Below are 11,865 nucleotides of genomic sequence, written 5' to 3' on the forward strand. Positions count from 1 at the left end.
GAGAAAAACCCGAGAACCAAAAAAGAACGCAACGGCAACGCTGCTGCTGCGGCTGGCTTTAGAACAACCATCTTCCGAACCTTCCAAGCCTGGTGGTGGGAGGGTTGGGGTCGAAGTCGATTTCGGGTCCGGGGACCTGGCAAAAAGAAAGGCAACGAAACGAAAGGAGGAGAGTCAGCGAGACGCGTCGAGGAAAGAGAAGAGGAGGTTGTTGGGGCTCACGTTACTGAACATATCAATCTCGTGAGCCTTCTTGAAAGGTTGTCGTCCGTGGTAGAAGTAGTGAGGGAGGAAGAGACAGAACCAGATAGGCTGCGAGCGGCGGGGGAGAAGAAAGTCAGCGACGCGTGAGGAGAACCGAAGAGTCGAATGCGAGACGAGACGGAGATTTGTAGGGGACTCACGATGTTGATGTAGGAGATGACAAAGTCACTGGTGTTCCATCCTCCGCTGAGGAAGACGGGGTAACCCTGCGAGTGGGGAGAGGAGGAACGGAGCGGTGGTCAGAATGGGAAACCTTCGACTTCGAGCTTCTCCTTGCGCTTCAGCAGAGAGAGAGGGAACGTGAGAAGACTCACGTTGAAGACAACGACGATGACGCACCAAAAGAGCGCCCAGTAAGCAGGGTAGGGCTGTAACCTGTCTGTGAGATGGGAAAACGGGGGAGAGAAGATCAGCGGTGTTTTCATTGAACTCCGACGCGTCTGGCGATAAGTTGTCGAACTTACTGTAGAGGAACTTGGAAGCGCTTCGGTCGATTCCCTGAGCTTCACATCCCGCCTTGAATCGAAGGAAAGCGGTGCAGATGGTCCCCCAGCAGATCTGTGAAGAAAACGAAGTCAGCTCGCTGAATCGAGAGGGAGAACGAAAAGAACCTGGCGGGAACTCACAAAGGCAGCGATGGAAGTCAAGTTGGAGAGCCAACCGAGAACGGTGCTGGCCCCCTCGGAAAGGGACATGTAGGAGAGCAAGATCCAGACGACGGAGAATCCCAAGGCGACGATGGGGAGACCAGATTTAGTGGTTTTTGAGAGGATCTTGGGGGCTTGACCTCGCAAGCTCAATCCGTAGATGGTTCGGCTCGATCCGTAGAGTCCAGAGTTGGAGGCAGAGAAGGCTGAGGTCAAAACTCCGGCGTTGATGATGTGAGGAAGAACCTTGACTCCAGCTCGGTTGAAGGCGATAACGCTGAAACGAGAGGAAAGAAGGTCAGCGTTGCAGCTGGAGGGTCGAGAAGGCTTGAACATACAAAGGCGAAGAAGCAGCAGTTCCAGTGCTCTGAAGGATATCAGGATCGTCCGAGGGGACGAGCATGCCGACGATGAGGATACTGGAAGAAGAGAGGTGAGGTCAGCGTTGCGACGCGTCTTGCTTTGGAATAGTTTGAACTCACCCGAAAACGTAGAAGAAGAGGATTCGGTAGAAGATTCGGTTGACGGCCTTCTTCATGTTGGCTCGAGGGTTGACAACCTCGGCGCAAGTCATGGCGAGAGCTTCCATTCCGGAGAAGGAGTCTGAACAAAGGGAGGAGGAGAGGAAAGGTCAGCTCAACTCGACGCGTTCTTTTCTCTCACTTCGGTATACTCACAGGCAGCTTGAAGAAGCGTGGTGAACCAGCCCATGAAGCTGTGGACGGTAGGGTTGGAAGGTGGGAAAGAACAGCAAGGTCAGGATGGAGTCGAGAGGGAACAAAACGGAGACGAAAAAAGGTGCGACGCGACTCACCGACCGATGGCGCCGGGAAGGATGTGCTCGGCGAAGGCTCCAGGGTTCTTCCAGTATCGCTAAAGAAAGAATGAGTTGAATGACAGTCAGCTTGAAGCTCGGGTAGAGGGAAAGAGTGGAAGGGAAGTGATTCTCACGAAACCGATTCGATCTCCGCTGGGCCCTCCTCCCAGGTCAACAGCAAGTCCACCGATGATCAGTCCGAGGATTAAAGAGATCTTGATCATAGCGAACCAGAACTCGGACTCTCCGAACCAACGGACCTGAAGAAGGACGAAAAAGCGTCAGAAAAGACTCGCGACGAAAACGAGGACGACGGAACCGACAACTCACTCCGAGGAAGTTGAAAGAGGCACAGAGGAAAAGAAGTAGAGTGATGAATCCGGCGAGCTGTTAGAGAAAAGAAAAGGGAGTCAGTTGACTGCTTGAGTTTCGAAGAGGTAAGAAAAAGGAACGCACGCGAGCGGTGGTCATTTCGATCCAGAATCCGATGATGAGGGTCGCCGAGATGATCTCAGTGGGAAGAGAAACGACGTGATTGTACCACTGCATCCATCCGAGAGCGAATCCGACCGAGGGATGAATGTACCTTGAGACGACAAGGGCCGAAAGGGATTAGGACGCGTCGACTTCGCTCACGTCTCCTGATTCTGGTTGCACTCACCTCTCAGCCTGATGCACGTATCCTCCAGCAATGGGAGCGTAGCACATCATCTCTCCGAGAGATTGGATCCTGAAAACCCAGGAAGAAAAGGGGGAAGAAGGGTTTAGCTCGATGATCGACGTCGAGTCGTCGACGCGACTTCGACGAGAGAACGAGAGTGGCGTAAAAGCTCAACGAACATCGACCACACGACGGTTCCGATGAGAAGATAGGCAATCAAGCTGGAAAACGGTTTAAGCAAAGTCAGATGTTAATAATAAATCGAGGGGGAGTCTTCGAGAGTCGGCGAACTTCGAGCGGCTGTGGAGAGGGAAGTGAAGAAGGAATGAACGTACGCTCCAGCAGGGCCAGCGTGAGCGATAGCCTTTCCAGAACCGAGGAAGAGTCCAACTAGAGTCGAATTTCCAGAAATGATGTCAGTATCCCTCATAACAAGTCGGAAAACTTGTCAAAAAGGGGAAAGACGAACCTCCGAGAGTTCCTGTGAGGCGCGAAGAGGAAGAAGAATGTATCAGCTGAGTCGTGAAGCTCAAACCGAAGAAAATTTGCGCACCTGCAAGCGCAATCATTTGCACATCTGTCAAAAGGAGAAAGAAGGGGAAGGAGAGTGAGCGAAAGGTTGACAACCAGAAAGCAGTTGGTCCCGGAACGAGAGATGGAAACAGATAGATAGGCTCACGTCGCTGTTGCATTCTCCTCTGAAGCCCATCGTGAATACCAGTGTGAACATCAATCATAACATCTGAAAGAAGAAAGACTGAAGTCAGCTTGAGTCTGTCTGAGAGCACGCGAGAGCGATTGAGCTGAACGCACCGTCGTCGTCGTTTCGAGCAGCCTCGACCGTAACGTTGGTGGCATCGTAATCCTTCTTCTCGTCGTAATCCATCTTGAAGTTAGAGAGAGGGGTGGTGAGAAGAGAAGGGGGGAGTAGTGGTGGTTGGGAGAGAAAGAAGAGTGTCGAGGGCGAGAGCGAGATATCCGCTGAGGGGAATGCGAGCGCTCAATTTGGATCCTTCACACCCTTTCCCACCCCTCAGAGTCTGAGCCCTTATCATGAACTAGCTCTCCTTGAAAGGATTTTGATTCAGGATAAGAAAGACGCCAGGAAGAGAGGAATCTCGCGACGGGCGAATCCGTCGAGCGGACCCCACGCGTGTCCAAATCGAAGTCGAGGCCTCTTGAACCAGCAGGGCCTATTTCCAGATAGCGCGATGTCGGAACAAAAGAGAGTGCTTCGCTTTGGGATCATGCGCAAGTGTTTTGCGACGAAAGAGAGACGAAAGCGCGTCTCCTTGGGAGAAGGGGAGCACCGAGAGTTGTATAGATCAAGAGAAGGAAACTTGGCCATCTCCGCCTGAGTCTCATGGGCGCTACTTTGGGAACTCCTGAAGGAGGCCTTGGCAGCTCTGCTCTGCAAGATAAGAGGTCGGCCGGGGTCAGGGAAGGAAGGAGGGGAGAAAGGCGATTCAACCGTTTCCCCGCGTCGTTCCCTTCGACCCCTCTGCTCTCTACGATAAGTAAGTGCGAGGAAGATATAGACAGTAGGATGGATCAAATGAGAGATACATACAGGTCCGAGATAGCTGAGATGAGCGCTCGAGCTGTTTCTAAAGGTCGTTGGTCGACTGGAAGACGCGTCGACGTTCTTCTCGGATCTGGGCTTCACTCCCGCTGAGGGTTCGTTTCCACTGCTACTGAAGCGTATTCAAAGCTGACGGGATACCTCCCTACTAGCGCTTGAGCGTGCTACGTTTTTGATCGATAGTCGAGACCTGTCCAACGCAACCTGACTTTCCCTCGCTTTACCGCGTCTTCAGCTCCTTCTAATTCGCAGTGGGAGATAAGGCGCCACTTATGCAGTAATGCCCAAGTAGATATGCTCAGCCGTCTTTCGTATCACCGGCTAGAAGGAGAGCGCTCGATTCGAAGCTCGACAACTCGAGAGGGCTAATCCAAGTCGACGCGTTTCGGATTCTCGTCAGGCCTCATGCTCGTCCTCCTTTCCCATCCCTATCCCTCGTCCTCCACTTGGGCATGCTCAATCCCGCTCGACGCTGTGGCCCCGGTCTCTCTTGCCTCCCTCCTGGTACGCAAGGCGTTGGATCTTCACGACGACGACGCGACGTTTCCCTCTCCTCACTCTTCCACTGCTAGAACCATACTCTTCCGTTCTTTCTCACGCACAAATTATTTGCCTCATTTCATCCATCCTCCGCCTCCCCTTCACCTTCCCTCTTCCCTTCTCCCATCCCGCCAGCCGTCCGAGGGATCAAAACCTCAACAACCCTCCACCTCTTCCCATCGTCCTCCTCCTCCTCCTCTTCGACCTTCCCATCCCCCACTTCCACCTCTCCTCTCTCCTTTCCTTCCTTCTCCCTCAGATATCTTTCCTTCAACTCCCCAGCGACTCGACGCACAACCTCGTTCGGCGGAACGACGAGAAACTCCCTCTCCGGAACCAACCAGGGTTGAACGCCAGCCTTGAGATCCTTGATGAAGGTGAGGAGAGGATTCCATTGGGTTGAGAGTCGGAGGTGCATCTGCGAGTGAGGGAAAAGAAAGAGGAGCGCGGAGGAAAGAAGAGGGGGGAGACGCGTCAGAAAAAGAAGACGAGAACCGGAAGGAAAACGAAATCGGGAGGAGGAAAGGGAGGGCGGTTATGTTGGGACGAACCAAATCTCGGACCAATCCTGAAGTGCTTGAGACCTATAAATGCCGCGTTGCAAACCGAGGAAGGGAAAGGGAGTCAGCGAACGAGACGCGTCGCAACGTCCAGAACAAAAACGGCGAGCGACTCACAACCCAGAAGAACGTCTCCCTCACCCTCTCCCTGCCCTCCGATAACTCCTCAAGATTGGGAGGATGAACGACCTTCCACCCTCTGGGACCTTCCCACTCGCTACCCTTCTCCTTCTCTCCCAACCGACCTCCTTCCGCATCTTCAACCCTCTCAGCTCTCTGCTCTTCCTCTTCTGCCTTCTGATTTCCATCGTCTCTACTCTTCCCCTTACTCTTCTTAATCGGCGACCCACTCCCCTTCCCCTTCCCCTTCATTGGTGAGCTCGTCTTCTTCAACACAAACTCGACCTCCCTCCAGATGTCCTTCCCGACGAAACAGACTACTCGGGGACGATAGGTCGAGATTTTGGCGAGCAGAGAGGGGACAGAGGGACGAAGGTCGAGGTGTGAGGAGAGTTCGGAGGCCTGGTGAAAGGAATAACAAAAGTCAAGAAGAGCGATTGGACGTTGGGTTTTGGGTTCGGATTCAAGAGGAAGGAAGAGAGAAGGGGACGAAATAGATGGCTGGGAAACTAACAGCAGCTGTTGGCCTTGGGACGAGGTTGGTCTGTGTGCAAGAAACGAAAGGAAAAGGGGAGAGTTGAGCCAGACGCCTTGGAGGCGACGGAGCGATGAGGAGGGAGGGGCGAGACGAACCATGCAGATGTTGTGTTTGAGAGGAAGAGTATGATCTTGAGATGGGGTGAGAAGAGTCGGGGTGAAGCCTGGGGAAACGAAGAAAGGAGGAGAAGTGGGTGAGCGAAGCCGTGGACGCGTCGCGGAAGAGCGAGCTCGAAGAGAAGGATCGGGACGAACCAGACTGGTAGAGACAGTTCCAGAAACGCTGAAAGATGCAAAGGAAACGATATGGGAGTCAGAGGAGGACTCATTGTCGTCTGGGAGACGGAAGGAAGAAAGCGAGCGAGTCCCTCGCGACTCCCCTTCCCGAGCTTCGATCCGCACTGAATCGACGTGTAAACCACTCACATTCGTCGCCCCAGCATAATGATGACCCTTCTTCGCCGAGCTCAGGCCAGGGTTGATCCCACAAAACATGACATCCGCGTCGAAGCACATCAGGTCCGTCAACGGAGGATGATCGTGATCGTAGCGTTCCGGTTCAGCGTAAGGTCGAGGAGGGGCTTGAGAGGATTTCTTCTTCGTTGGGGATGGAGGTGGTGGGACGGATAAAGAGGAGGAGGAGGAGAGTTTTCGTTTGAGCTGAGACGAAGGGAAGTAGCTGGAAAGAGAGAAGGGAGCAGAGGTGAGCTCGCCGGACGGGAGGGAGCACGAACGAAGGGAGACAGACGGACGGTGAAGATTCTCTCTCTTGGAGATATGATTCGGATGCTGATAAGATGGCGGGCTGCTCCTCCTTCTTAATCTCTCGGTCCCCCCTCAGATCCTGATCTGCTCTCCCTTCAACCGACTCTTGCTCCTCTTTCTCCAGATCGTCGGACGAGACTCGTTTCCTCTTGTCCTCCTTGGTCGGTGAGACTATTAGTTTGGAGGAGGAAGCTTGAGCGTTCTTGTTCTTGGCGGGTGAGTAAGCGAGATGAGCGAATCTTGAAGCGAGTTTACTGGGAGTCGTAGGGAGGGACATGGAAGTTGGAGGAGAGTCGAAACGAGCTCGACCCTTTCCTCCCTTCCTTTCCATCCCAACGACCAGCATCAACCAAACCACAAGGACAGGATATCTCTCTATATACACCCACAGTTCTGCCATCCATACACACTCTCCGTCTCTCTCGAATCTCCCTGCAATGTCCTCGTCCAAATACGCCAATCTCCCGGACATCGTGAGCTCACTCCTTCTCTCCTCTCCTCCTCCTTCCTTCCCTTTCGTTCCTCTTGCTCACTCTGTCCTCCCTCTTCTTGTCTCCTCTTCTACCAGGACACTGCTCCCGATGTTTACGAAACCGAAGATGTTCCCGAACTGGGAAGTCGGACAGGAAACGTTCGTTTCCTCCATCTTGATCTCTCGTTCTCGTCAACAGACGAGCTCACACCCCGTCTTCCTTCCCTTCCTTCTTCCCTTCGACTGATAGTTCGACGACGACGACTCTCATCAAACCGGCCCTCCTTCTCCTACTAGTCGCAACCAGGAGATGGATATCAACAAGGGCCAAATCGATGAATCCAGCTTGCCCAACATGGATAGCTTGAACCAGAGGTTCGGAGCGTTGGCTTCTCGTCAGTCTCTCTTTCCTCTACCACCTACTCGCTTCCGAGCGTTCGGATCCGAGAACGCACATACTCACTTCTTATCTCTTCTCTGCTGCCGTTGCCCTAGAAACCTACACCCTCTACCCTTCCTCCCTGCCCTTCATCCGACCTCATCTCCCCTCGTCCTCGATCCCTTCAGAACACCAGTACCCAGCTCAGGATTTGATTCCGGAGCATCCTCGAGCGAGGATTAGAAGGCTGAGGTACGAGATGGAGGAGTTGGAGAAGGATTTGGAGTCTGCTGGACCTGGGGAGGCTGCTGGGGAGGAGCCCGAGGAAGAGAAGAGAGGAGGAGGGAGAGCGGACATCATGAGAGAGTTGAGAGATTTAAAAGGGAGGTTGGTCGCTGTAGGAGGAGAAGGGAGTGGGTCGAAGGGAGAGAGTGGCAGTGGGACGGGGTGGGAAGGAAAGTTGAAGATGCTGCAGGAGGGGAGGACGAACGGGGAGGTCGGAACGACGCCGACGAAGGAAGAGGAGAACACTGTTGCTGCGACGGTTGCTGGGTCGGACGAGCGGAAAGTAGCTGAACTAGACAAGAGACTAGCTGAGCTGGAAGGCATGATTGGAGTGGGCAACTCAGGGGTTGATATCGTGAGTTTCTGCCTCCCTCCTTCTCGTCTCTCGCTGCTTCGCGTCGTCGCTTCCTTAACTCCCATTCCCTTTTTCCCTCCACCCCGTCTTCCACCAGTCCTCCCCTCTTCCAACTCCCCTCCTCCCAACCCTACAAAAACTAGATCACCTCCTCACCCTCCTCACTCAACCTCGACACCTCGACGCCATCTCCCGACGCGTCAAACTCCTCCTTATCGATCTCGATAAAGCTCAACAATCCCAATCCAACTCCTCTTTCTCAAACTCTCAGAAACGGAGATCCATCACAGCTTCATCCTCTCTCGACCCATCGTCCTCCCAACCTCCCAACCCGTCTTCCTCGCCGTCGAACCTGACACCCACACAACTCTCCTCTCTCACCACCCTCTTCGCTCTCCTTCCTCGCCTGCAACCTCTCCTCCCCCTCGTTCCTCATCTCCTCGCTCGCCTCAGGTCGCTCGCTTCTTTACACGCCAGCGCAGGAGAGTTCGCTTCGACGCTGAGCAACGTGGAGAGGGAGAGCATCGGTTTGAGGGAAGGGGAGAAGGAACTGAGAGGGGTGCTGGAAGGGTTGGAGGCGAGTTTGAAGAAGAATGAAGAAGTGATGGAGGGAAATTTGAGAGGGCTGGGAGAGAGGGTGGATAAGTTGGGGGAGAGGGTGGAGGGGTTGGCGAGATGATGGGACCGAGGGGAGGCTAGATTTGTTTCAAGAACTAGATACCGATACCCACCTACTGTAATGCCTTTGTGATACTACTTCTGATGCTGTTCTAGGTTGTGTGCGGTCTCTCGTTGCTAAGGGACCCTTCTCGCTCGACGAAGAAGTCGGGGAGGAAATCAGGCGACGCGTTCTCGCTTCGGTCTGGAGAGTTTGACACGCGAAAAATTGGGAGTTTGAAGGCAGTGTGGTAGGAGACTCTAGCTCAATGTATAGAACCTCTGCCAGAGTCTGGTCGTGCGGCAGCTTTTCTCGCATCGTCGGTCGTACTTCCTGACGATCGAGCTCGACTCGTTCCCTTCCTTCCCTCCAACGCCCTCGACCTTCAACGACCAAAGTACGTCCAGCTCATTGAGGTTAGTAAGCGAAATTTATCATTGATCCATGACCTACTCGGTCCATGTTTTCTGCCTTTTCCAGATCTACAATTTACAAACAACAGATCTCCTTCGACAGAGCCAAAACCCTCCTCACGACGATCCGATCCAACCCACGCATGCTCCCTCTCCTCACGTCGAATAACTGGTCCCTCTACTACTCCCTCCTCGTCAAGGCTAAGGATCTTCCCTCCCTCGTCAAGGGTGTCGCTTTCCAAGCGTCGTTGAAGGACGAGAACGTGTCGATTTTCGCCGTCGAGGATTTGGCGAAGGCGATCGAGCTTGATCGGGAGGCTGGAGGAGGCCGAGGAGAGTTTGAAGGTGGCTCTGGGGGAGGACAGGTTTGTGGTGGCGGCGAAGAGCTCGGATGCAAGGGTCGGAGGGGAGGAGGCGAAGGGTTGATGTTGTTGTCGTCGAGATCTCATGCCTCGTCATTCCGGCTCGGCAAATATGGATCATCGCAAGTCAACACTCTGGCAGTCGAGGTAGCGGAGGAATCAACTGGGCGACGGAAAGGAAAGAAAGCCGTTCTGGAGACTCGGGAAGCGACGCGTCTCCTTTGTCTCGAACAGCTCGCTCTGTCTCAAAAACTTCCGTTCCAATCAGTTTAATCATTACTAAACTCTTACTCTAGTCAAAGAAAGGAGCCTCCTCCAGCCCAAAAGCCTTCTCGATTCGTCTCAGAGCCATCTGTCCGACGCGAAAGAAAGGGACAGACTCGTCGTCAGTTTCCTTGTTCTTGAACCAGACGAGAAAAATGGAACGCACCTTCATCGTCTTTGGCTTCTGAGTGAAGATCATCCTGAACCTCCCCTTGATCGGATCGGCCATCGTCTCTCCTGTCGGCTTGAGGAAGGTTCCCTCGTCGAGCATTTTTTGAACTGCTAGATCGATGATCTCCGGATCCTCATTCGGCGGTATGGACGAGGTTGAGGACGTAGTTTTAGCGAGGGAGTTGAGGAAAGGAGTGAAGTTGATGACGGTGTAGACGGTTGCACTTGCTTCTTCGTATCTGGCAAAGGGAGAGGGGGAGAGAGAAAGAAAGGAAGACGCGTCGAGGTCAGCTCTTCGCCTTTCTCCCTCGACAAACCCAGCCAGGACGTAAAGGGATCGTTAACTCACTCCAGCCTATGGAAATCACACCACCCTTTCACAAGCTCGAATGCCTCCCTCAACTTGACCCAATTCCCCTCTCTCATCTCCTTCAAGAAAGCATGATCTCCCAAGATCCTCGAAACAACCGCGTCGCTCGCTCCGCTGATGGGCGTTGAAAACATCGCCTTCTTGACGAACTTGACGACTCCTTCATCCCCTGAGACGAGTAGTCCGACCTTGAAAGCTGAGAGGCCCAGGTCCTTCGAGGGGGAGAGGAGGAGATGGACGTTGTGAGGTCGAGGAGCTGGGAGGAGGGAGAGGATGGATTTGAAGGGTGCTGAAGAATGGCCGGGGGAAGGGTAGACGGAGAGGGCATAAGCTTCATCGACAATAAGTTGGAGGGAGAACTGAAAATCAAAACGGGATACGAAAAGAAAGAAAAGACGAAGAGAGCGATCAGTCAATCGACGTGTCTCTCTCCTCCCTTTTCCCTCAATCGAGCTCGTCTCACCTCCTCCGCCAAAGCCAGATATCCCAAGATTGTCTCCTCCTCGTAGCACCTCGGAAGAGGGTTGTGAGGGTTGCAGAGGACGAGGCATCGAACATTGATTCCCTCCTTGGCGCTTGAAAGGATTCTTGCTCGCAGGTATGGAAGGACGGCGGGGGAGAGGGAGTCGACCTCTGGAGGGATGTCGGCGAGAACGAGTTTTCCGAGGGCTGGGTAGGTGATGTCTCGGATGTAGTCGCCTGAGGAGAAAAGAGTGAGAGCGAGGGGAGAAGGTCAGAACGAGATGCGGGAAAGCGACGGGTCGAAACGAAGGAACGGAGGAGAAAGGGAGCATACTGTAGAAGACCTGCAGTCGACAGAGATGCATACGAAAGGAAAAGAGTCATTTCTATCTATGACTGCATCCACCTTCAGGTTCAGAGAACCCTCCCAACGCGTCGAAGAACGTCCAGACTCACGGTGCTCAACAAAACTCCCTCCCCAACCTCCAACAGAGCCCAACACAGACTCGCCAACAGTGCACCCAGTCCCGGGCCGGTCACACTCGTTTCCCTTGTCACAGGCGACGTGGGATCGTACCAATCGTTGGCGTACTTGACGAGGAGATCGTCGAGATGAGGAACGGACGAAGCGAGGAGGGTGTTTCGGTACTTGAGATGCTGAGAGGTGAAGAGAGGGGAGGTGGGGTTGTTGATGAACTATGGTCGATCAGCCGTCGAAAAAGAAGAGGGAGAGAAAGAGAGGAGAAAGAGATCAGCTCGAGCAAAGGAAGGGGAAACGAAGAAAGAAGGAAAGCCGAGCTCAGGCCTCTCACCTCCAGCAACTCATCCTTCATCAACCCATTCTCCGCCGTCGTCAAGTTGATAACTCCCTCTGGATGTCGGAACTCATCGTAGAATCCTCCTGGAGGTGGGTTGCTGCCAACCCACGCAACCCGACCGAGTCCAAAAGTCAACTCTTCCCTTCCCTCGTTCAGCCCTCCCGCGTTTGAGCTCGACGACGAGTCAGAACTCACTGTCTCGAAACAGGCATCCCGGCAAAATGCTTCTGAGCTCGATTTGATAAGACCGTTCCTGAGGTTGATACTTGAGTCATGCCTTTGGGTTTTGGAGTGCTGGTGGTCGGGAGAGAGGATCGCAAAGTGAAACGAAGGAGGGACGTCAGGGAGAGAAGAGCGCCTCGG

The 11,865-nt window shown here is 53.7% G+C and overlaps 3 protein-coding genes across 3 annotated transcripts; 1 reads left to right on the plus strand and 2 right to left on the minus strand.

Moving 5' to 3' along the window:
- Nucleotides 1–58: 58 nt before the first annotated feature.
- Nucleotides 59–6,812, minus strand: BDY24DRAFT_441481 (amino acid permease-domain-containing protein; the record flags this gene model as incomplete). The annotated part of the gene is made up of 28 exons (XM_076644618.1): nt 6,481–6,812; nt 6,155–6,407; nt 5,984–6,011; nt 5,825–5,892; nt 5,706–5,735; nt 5,189–5,593; nt 5,063–5,095; nt 4,807–4,929; nt 3,203–3,275; nt 3,069–3,131; nt 2,943–2,966; nt 2,859–2,870; nt 2,725–2,779; nt 2,569–2,610; nt 2,390–2,458; nt 2,185–2,314; nt 2,059–2,115; nt 1,863–1,988; nt 1,726–1,784; nt 1,589–1,626; nt 1,394–1,514; nt 1,250–1,330; nt 891–1,188; nt 729–822; nt 579–643; nt 405–470; nt 223–312; nt 59–136 (listed from the first exon to the last, which is right to left on the minus strand). Exons 1-28 carry the CDS (start codon nt 6,768–6,770, stop codon nt 59–61), a joined length of 2,871 nt encoding a protein of 956 aa, XP_076496387.1. The 5' UTR covers nt 6,771–6,812.
- A 19-nt stretch (nt 6,813–6,831) lies between these two features.
- BDY24DRAFT_389350 (uncharacterized protein) lies at nt 6,832–8,716 on the plus strand. Its single transcript, XM_076640522.1, has 5 exons — nt 6,832–6,966; nt 7,062–7,124; nt 7,216–7,360; nt 7,461–7,984; nt 8,082–8,716. The coding sequence occupies exons 1-5, from the start codon at nt 6,931–6,933 to the stop codon at nt 8,661–8,663; spliced, it is 1,350 nt and encodes a 449-aa protein (XP_076496388.1). The 5' UTR covers nt 6,832–6,930; the 3' UTR covers nt 8,664–8,716.
- Nucleotides 8,717–9,684: 968 nt separating this feature from the next.
- On the minus strand, nt 9,685–11,799 carry BDY24DRAFT_351493 (pyridoxal phosphate-dependent aminotransferase). The gene is made up of 8 exons (XM_076637718.1): nt 11,698–11,799; nt 11,497–11,599; nt 11,141–11,380; nt 11,019–11,028; nt 10,686–10,921; nt 10,202–10,581; nt 9,848–10,091; nt 9,685–9,769 (listed from the first exon to the last, which is right to left on the minus strand). Exons 1-8 carry the CDS (start codon nt 11,775–11,777, stop codon nt 9,710–9,712), a joined length of 1,353 nt encoding a protein of 450 aa, XP_076496389.1. The 5' UTR covers nt 11,778–11,799; the 3' UTR covers nt 9,685–9,709.
- Nucleotides 11,800–11,865: the final 66 nt, after the last annotated feature.

Source organism: Mrakia frigida (assembly GCF_051309035.1).
Source record: "Mrakia frigida strain ATCC 22029 unplaced genomic scaffold BDY24scaffold_16, whole genome shotgun sequence".
NCBI lineage: Eukaryota > Fungi > Basidiomycota > Tremellomycetes > Cystofilobasidiales > Mrakiaceae > Mrakia > Mrakia frigida.